Raw genomic sequence first — 17,471 nt, forward strand, 5'->3', positions numbered from 1 at the left:
AAATGAGCCATTGGCGTCGTCTTCGTCTCCGCCATCGACGAGGAATGGTGGAGGGAGAAAGAAAGGACTCCCAGTGAGGTGAGGGATGGAGAACACCGTCAGAAGGGACGGCGACATCGTTAGAATGGACCGGCATAGCGGCACCGTTAGAAGGGACGAAAATTCAAGAAAAGACAGACATGAAAGTCTTAGGGACATTGTAGTGAGACGTCGCAGGGACTCTAGTGAGGCAAGGGATGGAGAACAGGAGAAGGCTATCGGGATGGAGAATAGGAGAACAGAACCCGTGTGGGGTGCCATGCTCTGCCAAAACCTGCGTGGGGTGCTGTGTTTTGCCAGAACCCGCGTGAGGGGGGGTTCGGGTTGAGTGGTTATGGGTATATGGTTTGGTTCAGATATTTCGATTATTTCAAGCAAAAAACTGATCCAAACACCGAAAATCGAACCTTTAAAAAAATTAATTGAACCAAAATTTTGAAAAAAAAAAAAAAATAACCGAACCGAACCGACCGAACTTGTCGGTTCGATTCAATTACTTCAGTTTAACAGAAGTTGTGCTCACCCCTATTACTCACTCTACGGAGAATTATATATACAAGTTTAATTTATTTTTTTTATAAAGATGTTACGTATGTAATATAAATTTGTGATTTTTTAATTATAACAAGTAATATTTCTGTTGCTATTAAGGATCGCACTGAAAATAAAAATGTGACTTTTCGATTATAAAATGTAGGATTCATCTTATTTTATGATCGAATCAAACTTAGACCCATATTCTAAATCCGAACCGAACAGGGTAAATAATTCCGCCAAATTTCTATAAAACCCAAGTGATGAGCTCTGCCCCAAGTGACATAAGAGGCAGGAAGAATAAAGTGGGCGAGGGAGGGAGAGAGAAAGATGCCATTTCTTGGAAGTTGCAGGCAAGACTTATTTCCGAGTTTAGATGCTGACTTCCAACGGTTGCTCAGGTCTTTTGATACTTGGAATATCTTTCATATATATATATATATATATATTAAGTTACCCACTTATTCTATCCTCGCCAAACACCACTTGAGATTTGGTGTCAAGCTCTCTTGGAGAGAGAGCGAGAGATGGTGAGGTCTCCCTGCTGTGATAAGATGGGGCTGAAGAAAGGGCCATGGACGCCTGAAGAAGATCGAATTTTGGTATCTTACATTCAACAGCATGGCCACCCCAACTGGCGAGCTCTTCCCAAGCAAGCTGGTAGTTAACTTTTAACACATACACTCTCTCTCTCTCTCTCTCTCTCTGTGTGTGTGTGTGTCTAATTGAGCTTTGTATGTTCAGGACTATTGAGATGTGGGAAAAGTTGCAGGCTCCGGTGGACAAACTACTTGCGGCCGGATATTAAGAGAGGAAACTTCACCAGGGAAGAAGAGGAGACTATCGTCAAGCTACACGAACTTCTTGGCAATCGGTAAGTGAGTTACTATTCATATATATACTTTGTGAGGAAAAAGCGAAGATTACAAACTAAAGATTCATATAACCAATCTAATTTATTAATAAGATGAAAACTTTTAAATGTATTATTGTTATCAATTGATGAATTTAGTGGATCATTAGCTAATTAATTAAGTTGTTTAGCAAGCTGTGGAAATTAATTAGTGGCATAGTACGCAAGTATTACGGTCAATGCACGTCAGTGTCACATTACTTGGTTTTAAGACAATCTCGGAATCTTACTTTGATTGTGCCCAAAGTCTGAGGAAGATTGAGAAGATGGTGGTCGCTCGCAGCCGCCGCCACAGTTGAAATGGTTTTAATAGTTTTGTCCCATAGGTGATATCGCTTACTCCGGGCGCTCCTCACCACGGCCCGACAAAAATATGAGGGGAGATTAATTATGGTGACTCAACCAATCAATAGCAGCTAGATCAGTGCACATTACGCATAAAGAGTCCCCTTATTTGAGAGATTGCTCCCACACTGCACACTGCTGCTGGTGAGAATCGATCCTAAGTCATTTGTTCCAACTTCACTGCTGCTGACCAACTGAACTGCCCATACAAACTGCTTTTAATAGTTTTGTTTCGACGACAGACCAATTTCTCCAATTTCTGATCAAATTTCATTTTTGCTTCCTCAAAAGTAAACGAAACGAAAAATCGCATCTCCGTCACTTTCCATGCTGTCGTTTATCAAAGGAATAATGAAACACAGATAAAGAGGAAAAGATTCCCTTATTGTGTTGTCTTTACATCTTTGCAGAGTAGTACGTACTGAGAGATTATTATTTGTGTCTTTACGATGAGACAAAAATCTTGCCCAATTATCTCACATGACATGAACGTCTTCTTCTTCTTGTTCATTTTCAGATGGTCTGCAATTGCAGCGAGATTACCGGGCCGCACCGATAACGAGATCAAGAATGTCTGGCATACCCACTTGAAGAAGAAGCTCAAAACTCATCATCACTCCCCCTCCAATCTCAAACCACAACCTATCACACTTTCGAAGGCCCTGAATTTAGATCACACCCTTCACCGCCAAAGCCCTAGCGGTTTTGGGTTTCCTCTGGTTTCTCCTCAAACCTCTTCCAGTGAATTTTCGTCCAATGCGACCGTCAAGGACGAGCGGATGGACGCGTCCGAAACGTTCGCTTGGATGGACGAGAGCTTTCGGTTGGAAGAATTTTCCGACGAGAAATCAAGGACCGACGATTGGTTGCCGTTGTCCAAGGCCCGGAGTTGCAGTTTCAACGTGGACGACGGCATGGAGTTTTGGTACAACCTGCTGATCAAAACTGGCGGTCCACAAGAATTGCCAGAGTTTTGATTTGGACACAGCTTTGGTCAGATTACAAATTTACCCCTCTTGGAAATTTGAGTTTCTTGGCGCATTATTTGACCGTTGGCTGCAGTTTCCAGGAAAGTCCAAAACTTGGAGGAATCATTAATTCCATTGACAAAAAAAGATAGAAGAAGGAGGCCTTCGCTGGAAAGGAATATTTTAGACAGGAAATGTAAGTGGGAATTGATGCCGAATAATGTATTGAGATATGTGTATAAATAGATAGGTTTTAGAGGGAGAGGTTCAAATCAAACCCTAGTTTTCCAACCTTGTGACGTGAACTAGCCATGTTTATGCTGTTCATCATACTGGGCCTTCTCTGGCTGAAAATAATGATGATGACGATGATGATGGTGATGACAGAACACAATCTGAATCATCATGGGTACTTTATCTAACACACATGAATGATAGTGATTGTAAATTCTCGCCTATAAATATGATTGTATATTTGTATTGAGTTGGGCTGATACTGTGTAGGCTTTATGGCCAAATTACATTTATCTTTATGTTGGTAAATCCTATCCCGATGCTTGTGATTTTAGTTATTTTTCCAGGCCCCCATGTGATGTGATTTACTTATTGTGGGGTCCCATGAGAATTTGTTTATGTTTTTTAACCAACCACTGCATTTGGTCAATAGCCTAAGTGAGTAGGAGCCCAAATATCAAAAAGTAACTGTAGAGACCCGGCAAAGTTCTTGACCTAACTGTAGAATCAAATGGCAAGTGCTTAAAATAGCAGGCATAAACCATTAGATGTCCATAAAAATAACCCAACCGATTGGGGGCAAAACTGGGTGAAATTTTCCCTTTGATAGACTAGAAGGTTCGAAGCTAGCTTGGCTGACACACCCTGAGAAGAAAAACTTTGAAGGAAATTCTATTTGCACCACTCATTTTACTCTTTACAGTCACCCTTTAATATATCTAAAATACATTTGTTTGAAAATTTATTTTTACCATCTTTATTGGAATCATTTTATCCCTCAATAAATTGCTTGCTAGTGACATATGCGGCCGCCCATTCACACAAGAGACGATGTGGCCAAGAACGCTAAATACGATGGAGCAAAAACAAAAAACAAATGAAAATATAGCAATGAAATAGACGAACAATGACGACACATCCGAACGTATACATAGAGACACATATATACATACACAGTCACACAGAGACATATATACACATCTGAATGCATAAATAGACACACACACACACATATATATATACATATAAACACACACAGATACACATAATTGGCGACAATTGGCCTTCATGCCCTTATCGACAAATATGGTCGTCTGTCTATGTATATATATATTTATGTGTATTTACGTGTGTGTATATATATGTGGGTGTTTGCATATGCATTGTATATGTGTATATGTGCGATTGTATATATATATATATATGTGTATGTTGTTAATTTTACGGTCTTTTTTCATGAAATTTATTTTTGTAGATTTGAGTTGTTGAGATTTGAAAATGTGTTTTAGAGATGACTGTGTGAGGATGACTGTAGTTGTGTGAGATTATAATAAAAGGGGGTATTTTTATAAAATATTAATCGTAAAAAATTATTAATGTGACAACAAAGAGTAAAAGGAAAAAAATAAAATTTTACTTGCTGCAAAAAAAAAAAACTGGATGCATATAGAATTTTCCAAACCCTAAGTGGTCTTTGCAGGCCATTAAAGTTGATTTTCCCAGTGAAATGACAATACTAGTCCTCGTCAAACCAGTGCTACGCATGGGGACACATTGCTTCCCTTCAACTATTAGAAAAGTCAATAAAGAGATGGGCAATTACTCCGTGGTCTCTATATACAGTTCTACGTTGGTCACGTGTGGATTACTTCTCTTCCCCCGTAGATTAGTTACCTTATAAACAGAGGGGGAGAGAATTATTTTTTCCTCAGTCAAGTTTAAGATAAATCATAACTGTAGGCCAAATTTCAGTCCAAGTACAAGAATGAACACTTCAGCAGAAAGCAACATACCAATATGTGATACTTAAAAACAAAATGTTATTTGTTCATTAAATTTTGATGGTTACGGTAACATTTTGCATTAACGTCCTCTATTGTGCATAAGACAGTGATGTAAAGATATGACATTAATATAAAATATTAATAAAAATATCAAACTTAGATCCAAATAGCATCTCATAATTAAAACTGCCATTCCAGCTAAGGCATCACTGAAATTTCGGGGAAGTAGGAATCCAAGTGGATGTGATTCTGAAAAGGACAAGAAAGCCTATCTTTTGTTCTCATCATGAATTTTCTTTTCAAGTTTCTAAATTCTCTAGGACATTGCTACTTACTTTTCTTGGCAAAAGCATGCAAGAGTTCTCTGCGTGTGGATGATCCTTCAGATCTTTCTTCAGTAGGCCTTCCCTGAATTTTCTTGACATTGTGGTATGTTCCCTTGGCAACTTCCGATTTACTTCTAGGTTTTCTAAAATTTGTTTGGGGAAATGATACTTTGAATAAGATAACAGAGATAAAAAAACAAAAAAAAAAAAACAAAAATCCAGTACTGAGCAGAAAGAGAAAAAGAAAAATCAACAAAGAGATCAAAGCATGGCTAACAAGGTGAAGCAAAATTTTGATTTAACCAAAATAATTAACCGAATCGATCAAAATTTCAGTTCGGTTCGCTTCAAACTAAGAGTTAGCTAGGTTCAATTTTCAACTTTGATAATTTTAATTATTTTAATTCGATTTAATTTTCAGATTGAAAAAATAAAATAAAATAATCAACTACTTGACTAATAACTCGATTACTCAACTAATTTACATGTTAATCGAGCATGATATAATAATTATTCGCATAATTTTAAGGATTAGTTGATTAATCTTACTAGTTATTTGAGTAATAACTCTATGTTTTAAAGATTAATCGACTAATATTACTCATTAATCGAATAATAATTGAATTACTAACATACAATCTCAAAGATAGTCAATAACTAAAGGGGTTTTTTAGCTATTCTCTATTTCAAAAAATAATCGATTAATATCTAAAATTAATTTCGTAACTGTACTGTTTACTCGAGTAACTAAAAAATTTTACTCAAGTAATTAGAAAACTTATTTAACTAACTGTCATGTATTAAGTTATAAGGGGAGTTTATTATAATTATAGATAGTAAGAGGGTGAAAATAATATAATTTATAATTTATAAGCTGACTATAATGGATTGTACTTAGTTAGTTGCTACATCAACTGTTGGTACATTTCCATGCACATGTAGGCAGTGACTGCACATGAGAGGTTAGGAAATCAGCTATATATAGTGCTGAATTTCTTTTCCACGGATATATAAAAAATCTAAGAATATTCTGAACTTACTCTTTTTATTCTCTTTCCCTTAATTCTGCTTTCTTCTTCTTCTTCCAATTCTCTCTCAATATCTCTCCTCCTCCTCTCTCAATCTTTCTATTTGGTTAAGAACCATTGTTAGCACCGAAGGAGCTGACAATTCTGGTATCAGAGCAACACTCTTGAGCGTCAATCGTTACCAAAAGAATTATAACCATAGCCGACAGAATAAAGATGAAACAAATAGAATCTCAGCTACAACAAGTGATTATAACAATGGCGGAGATGCAGAATTGGATGGGGATACTCAAACTTTCTATTAGAGCTGGAGTCGATTCCTGGATTGATCAAGCAATGGAACGTTAGAGGGTGGAGAGCCGCGAGCAGAGCACTCGACTTCGGGAACAAATGATGGAGCAGATGCAACTTATTGCGCTAATGGTCGCTAATCAACATCCAGTAAGACTCACCCGATTTTTCTCCTAGAGAAAGAATGGAGCCTATTTTTCCAAAGTAGGAGTATAACATCAGCCGATGGGGACGTCAAAGTTCGAGTTCGATACGGAAACGATGAGGAAAAATATAAGAGAAAGAAGGCTAAGTGCTCCAATTAACCACAACCAACCGAGCTATCCTATGCCAAAACTTGAGATTCTATTGTTTGAAGGTGAGAATCCGAAGTGGTGGACGAGGAGATGTGTTCCCTATATCAAATTTCAAAACAATAGAAGATCACCGTGGCTTCTGCTTATCTCAATATGTCTATCGTCTATCATCTAGAATCTAACGAGCAAACAGAAAGAGGGTTAATCAAAATCTAGAGATGCACTTGGGGTGTTTGTGTTTCTTACAACACAAGTCCTGGCACAAATGGTTGACTACACCACAATGGTGGTACAATTCTAGCCACTATAGAGCCATTAAAAAGTTTCTTTTTGAAGCCCTTTACGACTATAAGCCAGCCTTACTTTCGACATTAGGAGATTTTTCATCAGTAGTAGCTCTAGACACCTACCTCCAACAAAGGCAATAGACTCTTAAGTAATCAAAATTGAGTTGGCCAACTCAAAGAAGAGAATAAAGCAATTGGCAAATAAAAAAAAGAGTGAAAGAGAGTTTTAGAAGGGGGAGATGGTATATCTGAAGTTGCATCCGAGACACTTAAGAGCCTTAACTTAAAACCCTACTTCAAAGTTGCAGCCAAAGTTCTATGATCCATTTCTCATAACTACCAAGGTGGAAAGTGTGGCTTACAGGATGCAACTCTTGAAGAGCTCAAGCATCCATCCAGTGTTCTATGTTTCTCTTCTTAAGAAATCGATAAGAACATAGCAAGTGAGTCCAATGCTGCCTACTTCTCTACAAGCTGGAGACAAGCCTAAGGAACCTACGACTATTCTGGATAAAATGGTGATATACAAGCATGGGGCTCCCATCACTCAAGTACTAGTATAACGGTTGGGCCTTCATTCAGACAATAATACCTGGGAATACCTTCCAAATTTACTCAACCAATTCCCTCACGTGGCAAGGCTTCTCAGCATTTCTTGAGGACAAAAAAATTTTGATTGGGCGAGAGGAGAGAAGGGGGTATTTGTCATGTATTAACTTGTAAATGGGAGTTTATTGTAATTATAGATAATAAGAGGGTGAAAACAATATAATGTGTAAACTGGTTGTAATGGGTTGTATTTTGTTACTTGTTGCATTAGCCAGTGATACATTCCTATGCACATATATATGATTATGGCACATGAGATGTTAGGAAATCAACTATATATAATACTGAATTTTCCTTCCACATATAAATAAAAATCTAAAAATATTCTGATTTTACTATCTCTATTCTCTCTCCCTTTATTCTACATTTTTCTTCTTCCAATTCTCTCTCAATATCTCCCCTCCTTTGATCTTTCTATTTGGTCGAGAACCATTATCAGCACGCGAAGAGCTGAGACTAACTAGTAAACCTTATTCAAATAGTTAGAAAACTTATTTACAAAACTTTTCAATTTTGTCAATTTTTTTAGTCAGTTTGATTTTTTCACATTTGTTCGGTATTTTTTATTTGTTTGGTTTTTATATTTGTTTGGTCAGTTTGGTTCAATTTTTTACGCAACTTTGGTCTATTCAATTTCAACATTTCAGTCGATTCAAAATGCTCACCCCTAATGCCTAGAGATTGACAGAAACATGACGAAACGGTAGATAATCTCATTCATTATGAATCTCAATCATTTAAGCAGAACAGGGTTTACTCTATCCTCCACAAGGAGGTTTTCAAATTCCCCAAAGATCGAAGGAATAACAAAATGCAAATAGTTGTAGGAGTAGCTTCTCCATCATTACTTAAGGTGTCCACCCAATAAACCAACAATGGCATTATTCAAAACTGCAGCTACTTCCAGAAACACACGTATTGACTACTTACTACAGGAGTAGACAGGAGAGGATGAAATTCAAGAAAGGCAAGAGTATGCCAAAGCCTTCTCCTCTGTGAGTTCTTCGGCTGTCAAGTCCAATTTTTTCCTGGAGAGCTCATCAATTGCAAGACCTGGACACGGAAATGGGAGGAGAAAACTAGTTGAGAAACTACCCAGAAAATTAAGAATCAGTGATTCTCAAAATATATAAATCACCAAAATTCCCAAAAAAAAATGTACAAAATCAGAGGAAATTCCTCATCAGTGAAATTCACCACTCATGAAGTAGATGTAATTTCAACTGGGTTTCTGTAGAAACTGATACATGTATGTATACAAAACTAAATACTTCATTTCTAGATATTATTTTTGGTAAATCTGATGACAAAACAAATTGAAGACCATGTTACAGAATCACTGGACCAAAGGAAATCTGTTTGACATAGATACGGGAGGATTAAATCCAGAGGACTGATAAATCATATGTTAACGGTTCCATGTAAGAGTCCTAGATAATATTTCCACCACGACAGCATTCTAAGAAAACTAATAGCGTCATCATGCAAAGAAAAAGCTAATATGGGAATGCAGTTAATAAGCCACATTATTACCTTGGACAATTGTCCATTCTCCATTGCAACAAGTAACAGGGAATGAATAAACAAGCCCAGCCGGCACATTGTATGAGCCATCTGAGTATACACCCATTGAAACCCAAGTTCCCTGCAATGTAAACACAATAGGAAAGATAAACCAACAATAGCATTCATCCAATAAACTGCTAAATCTGCAGCTGAAAGAAAGGACAGCAAAGGTTAAATTTTCACTAGATATAACAATAGGGTTAAGAAAGAGAGCCACCTCTGGAGTTCCAAGGACCCAATCACGAATGTGGTCAACAGCTGAGCTAGCAGCAGACAGTGCACTGGAGAGCTTTCTAGCCTTAATAATAGCAGCACCGCGCTGTTGTACAGTGGTAATGAATTCTCCATTCAACCTAATCAAGGGAGTTTATAAGAACTCTTTAAAAGAAATGATAGCATGCTGAATAATGCCTTCAGCCATTCATTGATCATTGACACATTACACTAAAACAGGATGGTAAATATACTGATTATTCATACCATCCATCGTCAGCAACAAGCTTGCGTACAGGCTTGTCTCCAGCAGGTGTTTTAACAGTAGCATGGTTGACATCAGGGTACTGGGTTGATGAGTGATTTCCCCAAATAATAACATTTTTCACATCTGATACTGGAACATTCAATCTCTCTGAAATTTGGCCAAGGGCCCTGTTATGGTCCAACCTTGTCAGACAAGTAATGTTTTTCTCGGGAATGGATGGAGCAAATTCCTTCAGTATCAATGCATTGGTATTGGCTGGGTTAGCAACAACCAAAACCTAGAAAAAAGAAAACGAGAAACAAAAGTTAATCCCGAACAAATTTTTGAGCCAGCAAGGAATTCAGATTTCTAATGAAGGCACGCCATCATTCACTAGAACCATTCAGCTCATATAGCATCTGAAATGAGTTGGTAATGGATATAAGCAAGTTGATCCACAGAATTGGCAACGCACAAGAGTTCTTGCAGATCTCCCTATTATCAGGAAACCTACACAAGACTGAATGGGAAGAGGAAACAACCTGCCTCCAATCCTGAAAGCTCATAAAGCACTGCATATCAACCATACAAGGACAATACCTCCCACATGATTTAACAAAAACAGCTATAGACATTTCTTTAAGTTGTTGAGGAAAGTCAAAATACAATTTTTCTGTATATCTACCATATACAAAGTTAATAAATCTTCCATCACTCCAAACAAAAAGAAACAAAATAAAAAACAGAGCAAAAGAAGAAGAATATGGTGTACAAATATATCTATTCATAATAGTGAAGGCTCAGTTATTAATTTAGATAACCATAAAATTCAAAACTATGCCAGTTAATTACTTCTCCTTTACTATTACAAAAATAACACACAAAACCTTAATCCCACTAGGTGACATCAGATATATGTATTCTAACTCCCCAATAATATCTAAAAATTGTAGGAGCTTCTTATAGCCACCAGAATGTTTATTTGCTATATGACACTAGAATCAATTCAGTCAACTAAAAAGAAGAAATCACCTTGCAGTTTGCAGCAGCATGCTTTTCCAGGGCAGAAGCTTGAGATTTGTAAATGGAAACATTCTTTGACATCACATCTTTTCTTTCCATGCCTTCTTTCCTGGGGAAGCCGCCAACCATGATTGCAATGCTGACACCAGTGCATGCCTCAACGACATCAGTTGTAGCAACAACACCTGGAATGAATATAAAGTTAAGAGTACATTAAAGTACCTCAAAATCTCAAATACAAAAAATTATTGAAAAGAAAAAACCTTAAAATAACAAAAGATGCATTGTTGGCTTTTTCATGAAGTATTTGGCAAAAAAGAATTAGAAGCTATCTACCTTTGAGGAGAGGAAATGCAGCATCCACCAACTCCATTTTAACTCCATTCAATGCTTCAGCAGCAGGTGGAATATCAAGCATGTGAAGAATCACAGGCTGGTCCTGGACCCAACATGATTCCTCTGGCAATCATTGGAACAAGAGCATAGCCAATTTGTCCTGCAACAAAAAATGTTAAATTACTATGCAACTTTACAGAAAAATTATAAGAGGATATTCAGGTAATAGGAGTACTTTAGTTTCATGATTTAACAATGCTTGGAAACCAATAAAGTCAATAATACTAGATAAAAGTGGAGGTCCAACAGCATCTTCTGACCATTAAATGACTGATTCCTTGACATTAACAAACTTCGCAACCATACACTCAACAATATTACATTAAAAGCACAGGTTCCACAAGAAGATTTTAATTGTTAAATCAATGCAACTACATATCAAGCTTTTATCCTACTATATGAAGTCAGCCACTTGAATTCTAGCTCACAAGTATGCCTTACTTGTTAAATCAATAATTACACAATTTTGAAAATTTATTTGGATCCTAACATGATTGCAATGGGACAAGTAGAATAACACACCGAACATTCAAAAGGTGTTTCAAAGCACACATGTTTTGAAGTTGGGAACCTCAATCAAGACATTAGAGATGGTAAAACTCCCACCGTTGGTTTTTTATGGATTGCAAGGCATTATAAATTCCAAACCAAAAAGAAAGAAAAAGGAAGAAAGAGACATAGAAGAGAAATAGCATATGTTCTGTTTTCCGTGTCTACCCTGATTATGTGCCTGATTTTATTTAAAAAATGCCATAAAAGTGAACAAGTGCAATAGGTTCAAACATAGTTCCAAAGAAATGCAAATGGTCTGCTATCAAGCCATGAAAAAACAAACCCTCCACTTCAGCTGCGTCCACAAACTATTTAACTTTGTTGGGTAGTTTTTTCCCATTCTCACATCTGCATACATCACTGAGCATAACTTCCAAAAACTTATCTCCTCATACATAATTCAAAGCAAGTTATTCTTTCCTTTACCATAATTTCAAAATATAGAAAATAAATAAATATAAGTCCTCATTTCAGACACCTCACTGTCAAGACCCTAGGGCTATAATGGTCAATTGGTCATTAAGCTGGCTGCAATTACTGCATTGTATTTTGTTTGCTGCTGTTACAACTTGTATTTCTTTCAGTTACATTTCTGTTTTAGAATTGACACCTGTAATACTTTCAGTTACAAATTATAACTGAAAGAACTAACTCTAAGAATGGCTATACAAGCGCTACTTGAGATGATCTTTTTTGGAGGATATTGAGTATTAACAGAATTCAAGTCTTTTCTCTCTTCAATTCTCTCTCGACTTTCTCTCTGTTCATTCCAACCTTACTCTCTATTCTTCTGATTTCTCCCTCCCTTTTTCTTCTCTCTCCCTCGATTTCTTCCAAATTCCACTAAAAACCCTAGGTCAGGTCCAGATCCCTGACACTCACTTGCACTTTTTAAACTTGAAAGAACAATTCACTAAACCAAAAACCAACATTGAAGTAAGGCAAACAAGTTGTTTGCCTTGTAAATAAGAATGATGAGGTGAGGATACGTCCAGATCTTGTGTTTGCAGAAGGAAAATAAAAGGGAAAGATAGGAAAAGAATACAAAGTGATTAATGTTCAAGTTACTTCATTTTTTTTCCCCATAGGATCAGGAAAACTTGGAAGATAACAAACAAAAATTACTAAAAGATCTTTCTTTCTTTTTTTGGTTATCCATCAGGTACCTAAGTGTGAGTAATTTTATTTCCAATTTCATTATCTCTCCTTGAAAAACCAAGCACAGTACAAACAACTATCACTGAGTTCCTTCCATTAATACATCAAACAGAAAGTGAGAGAATCCACCAAATTCACCAGTGTAAAACCAAGCATGACTAGATCTACTCCACTAAACAATTATAAGTCCATCGCTTAGTTCACATATTTCAACAAGAAGTCAGACCGGCTAGATTAGCCCCCTACCATCCCCAAACCACTAGGAGCCAGACCTGCTCACTTCAAAAATACAAGATCTAGGGTTTTTCAATCTGATCGAGCAGTTAATATATCAAAGAGATTTATAAGGAGCCTTGACCTAGTAGATCGCGAACTGAACGGGTAAACACTAACAGAAGCAGGCGAAAAGGGTTGACTAAACATTTACAAACAACGATTAGTGAAAACGCTAATAGGTTTCCAGCGATACAGCACCTGCGGCGCCAGTGACGAGGACGCGAACCGGATCTTTCGCCATTGGAGAGTAAATGAGCTGAAGATATGCGAATAACAGAGCGTATTCGACGAAAGAAAAGAAGATGACGACGACGACCGAAGCTTGGTTGAGTTTCCTTTCCAGAGCTTTTATAGTAGGAAAGAGAATAGATCTGGAAGGCCTTGTCAGAACGACAGCGTATCGGTTTCTGGATTGCCGCAACGATGTCGATTCACCCTCACGCCAGTAGCGTGACCCTCAAGTTGATTGGGCCACCTTCCATCTTCTGTCATTTAGTCCATAGATTTAAACACAATAATGTTTTCGGATAATCTTTTAATAATGTTTTTTCACTTTTTTCAATTCTATTAAATTATAAATTAAATTAAAATAAATTTTATTTTTTGAATAACAAATTAAAGTAAAAAAATGTGTTTTTATGTGGTTCGCTTGTGAAGTTATAGGGAATAAAGCGCCACGTCACCGATGGATTGGAGGTTGAGGGAGAGTGTGGGCCTGGCCCAGGCCCAGGCCCCTTGGTTAGTGAAAGCTGACGTCTCTCTCGGAATACTGTCAATTGACAATTACACAAGGCCAAGTGGCCAACTAGCCCACCGCCTTTATGCTTGTCATATGAAAAAAATTAAAAAAGAAAAAATTGATTTGGTAAAACAAATAATAGCTAATGAAATATTATATTTTAGGAGGTTGAAAGTTTAATTTACCCAATAAAAAATGTTCTATTTGATTTGTATAAATAAATTCGTCAAAAGATCTGTGTGATCAGCACCAATTTAGCAATTTATAAACAAATAATAAAGCTATATATAAGGATCCCGCCAATTTAGAAGAAATTGCTTAGCTCTACTTCAAATCTTTACCCATTTTGTACTATACATGAAAGCATTTCGGGAACATTGTTTTAGCGTTTTTAAAATATTTTTACTTTTAAAAAATCAAAAAATACTAAAAAAATATTTTGGAGTCTTTTTTATAATTTTAAAAATATTTTGAGGCTATTTTATAAACAAATAATAAAATAAAGATCCCATGAATTTTGAAGAAATTGCTTAGCTCCACTTCAAATCTTTACCCATTTTGTATTATACATGAAAGCATTTTGAGAACATTGTTTCAGGCGTTCTTAAAATATTTTTATTTTTAAAAAATCAAAAAATACTAAAAAAATATTTTGGCATCTTTTTTATAATTTTAAAAATATTTTGAGGCTATTTTATAAACAAATAATAAAATAAAGATCCCACGAATTTTGAAGAAATTGCTTAGCTCCACTTCAAATCTTTACCCATTTTGTATGATACATGAAAGCATTTTGAGAACATTGTTTCAGCGTTTTTAAAATATTTTTATAATTTTAAACAATTAAAAAATACAAAAAATTATTTTGGGGTCTTTTTATAATTTTAAAAATATTTTGAGGTTATTTCATAAACAAATAATAAAGTAAGGATCCCACGAATTTTGAAGAAATTGCTTAGCTCCACTTCAAATCTTTACCCATTTTGTACGATACATGAAAGCGTTTCAGGAGCATTGTTTCAGTGTTTTTAAAATATTTTTATTTTTAAAAATATAAAACATTAAAAAAAATATTTTGAAATCTTTTTACGATTTTTAAAATATTTTGAGATTATTTTATAATAATATTAAAAAAATACTATAAACGTTTTTCAAACCACAAAAACCAATTTAGAGATGGAATGTTTTTCATCTGACTCAAAATTTTTATTTTTTTTCAAAATTTATTTTTAGAATTTGTTTGGATGTATTATGAAATTTATATTTCTTTTTAGATTGAATAACTATTTTTTATCATTTTTATATTAAAAATTATATTTATAAAAAAATTCTTATATTTTTTTATTTACATGTTTTACCCGCATTTATGTTTCATACTTTTTAAAAAAATTCCGTTATCTTATTTCCATTTTGTATCATATCGATTTCTTTATTATCAATTTATCTATGATGATTGTCTATAGAAATTTAATACAAATTATTTATAAAATTATTTATATCTCTTGAGTAAAATATTTGTTAAGGTCTTTTTAATAGAATTATAGACCCTATTTTAATAAATTTGTTAATGGTATACACTATTTAAGTGGTAAAGGGTAGGGCAGAATGTCACACATTATGGTTTATGGATTAAACAAATTTTCTACTAATTCCAAAGCTTAATTCATTAGAGAAAACACAAGCCTATAGTGGATATGCAAACACTTACAATTTTAAGAACTCACAAAACAACCCACACAAGCATTATCACGCCCATCACCAGACACCAACCCATAAAATTTTCCGAGAAAACACCCCAAGAAAATGCAAGAAAAGGAGAGAAAAACATCACTATCTAGTCTGTACCTCAACTGATCTTCACACCTTGGTTTGAAACTGAAATACAAAAATAATCGTCGAGTTAACGTCAGGCACTCCGAGCCAACATCTCCTGGAAATCGAGGATCGATTGCTCTCTCTCGAGCTTCATGTCCTTCCGGAATTTGGAGATGAACTCCTCCGCCCTCTCGTCGATGCCCAGAAATCGCGGCAAGGAAGACGCCGCCGCCGCGGATGACGATCCTGCGCTCATCTCATTCACCTTACTCGTTGAGCCCTTTTGGATTTGCTTCGCCTGCAACGGAACAGGACCCGGCCCTGCGTCCATCTCATTCACCTTACTCGTTGAGCCCTTTTGGATTTGCTTCGCCTGCAATGGAACAGGACCCGGCCCTCCGAAGAGCTCGTCCACATATATGGCGGCGAAGTTCATGCGAAGGCAGTGGCGGCGGTGGCGGGAGCCATGGCGATGATGATATCCGGCGAGAGCACGGAGGCAGGGGCGAATGAGGCGACTTAGGGCAGATTTAAGGCGGCGGGTGGTTTCGTTGCAGGATTTGGAGGTTTTGAGCTTCTGTAGCTTGGATTGGAGTATGTTTGTGAAGCTCTTCCACGCTTTGTTAGCGGGGCGGAGCTTCTTGCCCAGGTTGAAGGTTGACATCAACCGCTGATTAGATTTGGATGCTTGAAATGCTTCCTGCAACTGAAGATGATGGTTTGAATACGGTTCTTATTATTGAAAAAAGGGGGTTTGTTCACTTTCGGCAGCCATGGATAGCCGATGGATCAGTCTGTAGCAATCTTCGGTGCCAAGTTAGTGAGAAAGTGACAATCTGTGTGTTTGAGGCTGCCTCTTGAAAATGCTCCATGATGGAGCATTGAATTTCTTAAGTGTTAAGTGTCTTTGCTTGGGTGAAAGATTCTTTGCTTTCCATTCCATCAGTACATAGATGGGCTCCACGCCAAAAGGAGATTTTGATGTGAAGTCAGTAAGAAAATGTATATTCAAAAGAAAAAAGGGTTCTAAAGCACAACAGTGGCGGCCATTAGACTCTCATTGATCATCCAAATCATTGTTACGATCTCCTCTCTCTGTAGCAGGCTTTACAGCTCTTCAATGGCAGCAGGGAGACCTTTACATCTAATTTTTGTATATAAAAATGATGCCAGAATATCAAGTTTTCTTCGGCAGCATCGTCCTTCTCCGCCGGCCGTCAAAGCACCTGCCCGCCCTGAACCTCGGAGGTTGGTGTTTTTGCGATCAAACCAGTGTTAACCTCCTAAACCTTAAACCTTAATAATTAATGCTTTCAATTCTAAATTTAAAGTCTAAAGTTAGAATTGAGTTGGACTTCACACAGAATTATTTTGATATTTTATTATTCATGTGAGACTCAAACCACATTTAAATCATTTTGTAGATTATTCTCGATTATTCATCGATGGTAGCATATTATATATATTTATATCAAAATAATATATTCATTAGCAATTTTATCTTATTTTTACATATATGTATTAAAATAATATATTTTATTTATTATTGGTGTATCACATCCCAAAACCTATAAAAAGACCCCAAAAAATCCAAAACAATTCTTGAGCTAAAAATTTAAAATATAGACATGGAGAACACGATGTCCCGAAATTCAAAACATATCTAAGAGACACAATTTCCTATAAATTGAAAGAATTAAGAGATTTTCATAGTCTCCCAAACACTATTTTAAGAGACTTTCACAATCTCTTAGAGACAGTAAAACTTAGAACTAGTCATGTAAATTTTTGTTTTGACTTAGGGGTTCTCCAAATAGAGAATATATTGGATA

The 17,471-nt window shown here is 36.2% G+C and overlaps 3 protein-coding genes across 3 annotated transcripts; 1 reads left to right on the forward strand and 2 right to left on the reverse strand.

Moving 5' to 3' along the window:
* The first annotated feature begins 834 nt into the window (after positions 1-834).
* Positions 835-3,342, forward strand: LOC127810980 (transcription factor MYB30-like). The gene is made up of 3 exons (XM_052350633.1): positions 835-1,233; positions 1,318-1,447; positions 2,349-3,342. The coding sequence occupies exons 1-3, from the start codon at positions 1,101-1,103 to the stop codon at positions 2,806-2,808; spliced, it is 723 nt and encodes a 240-aa protein (XP_052206593.1). The 5' UTR covers positions 835-1,100; the 3' UTR covers positions 2,809-3,342.
* A 5,005-nt stretch (positions 3,343-8,347) lies between these two features.
* Positions 8,348-13,341, reverse strand: LOC127811938 (malate dehydrogenase, cytoplasmic-like). The gene is given in 8 exon segments (XM_052352147.1): positions 8,348-8,707; positions 9,188-9,299; positions 9,438-9,573; positions 9,701-9,978; positions 10,713-10,888; positions 11,040-11,142; positions 11,144-11,199; positions 13,284-13,341. Coding segments are annotated over 8 exon segments (999 nt in total). The 5' UTR covers positions 13,327-13,341; the 3' UTR covers positions 8,348-8,612.
* A 2,101-nt stretch (positions 13,342-15,442) lies between these two features.
* On the reverse strand, positions 15,443-16,504 carry LOC127811859 (uncharacterized). Its single transcript, XM_052352050.1, has one exon. The coding sequence runs from the start codon at positions 16,301-16,303 to the stop codon at positions 15,731-15,733; it is 573 nt and encodes a 190-aa protein (XP_052208010.1). The 5' UTR covers positions 16,304-16,504; the 3' UTR covers positions 15,443-15,730.
* Between the last annotated feature and the right edge of the window lie 967 nt (positions 16,505-17,471).

This window comes from Diospyros lotus, chromosome 10 (genome assembly GCF_014633365.1).
Source record: "Diospyros lotus cultivar Yz01 chromosome 10, ASM1463336v1, whole genome shotgun sequence".
In the NCBI taxonomy this organism is placed as follows: domain Eukaryota; kingdom Viridiplantae; phylum Streptophyta; class Magnoliopsida; order Ericales; family Ebenaceae; genus Diospyros; species Diospyros lotus.

Coding starts and splice junctions, on each gene's coding strand:
- LOC127810980 (XM_052350633.1), top strand. CDS start 1,101: ATGGTGAGGTCTCCCTGCTGTGATAAGATGGGGCTGAAGAAAGGGCCA. Junction 1,234..1,317: donor AGCTCTTCCCAAGCAAGCTG/GTAGTTAACTTT, acceptor TTGTATGTTCAG/GACTATTGAGATGTGGGAAA. Junction 1,448..2,348: donor CACGAACTTCTTGGCAATCG/GTAAGTGAGTTA, acceptor GTTCATTTTCAG/ATGGTCTGCAATTGCAGCGA.
- LOC127811859 (XM_052352050.1), bottom strand. CDS start 16,303: ATGTCAACCTTCAACCTGGGCAAGAAGCTCCGCCCCGCTAACAAAGCG.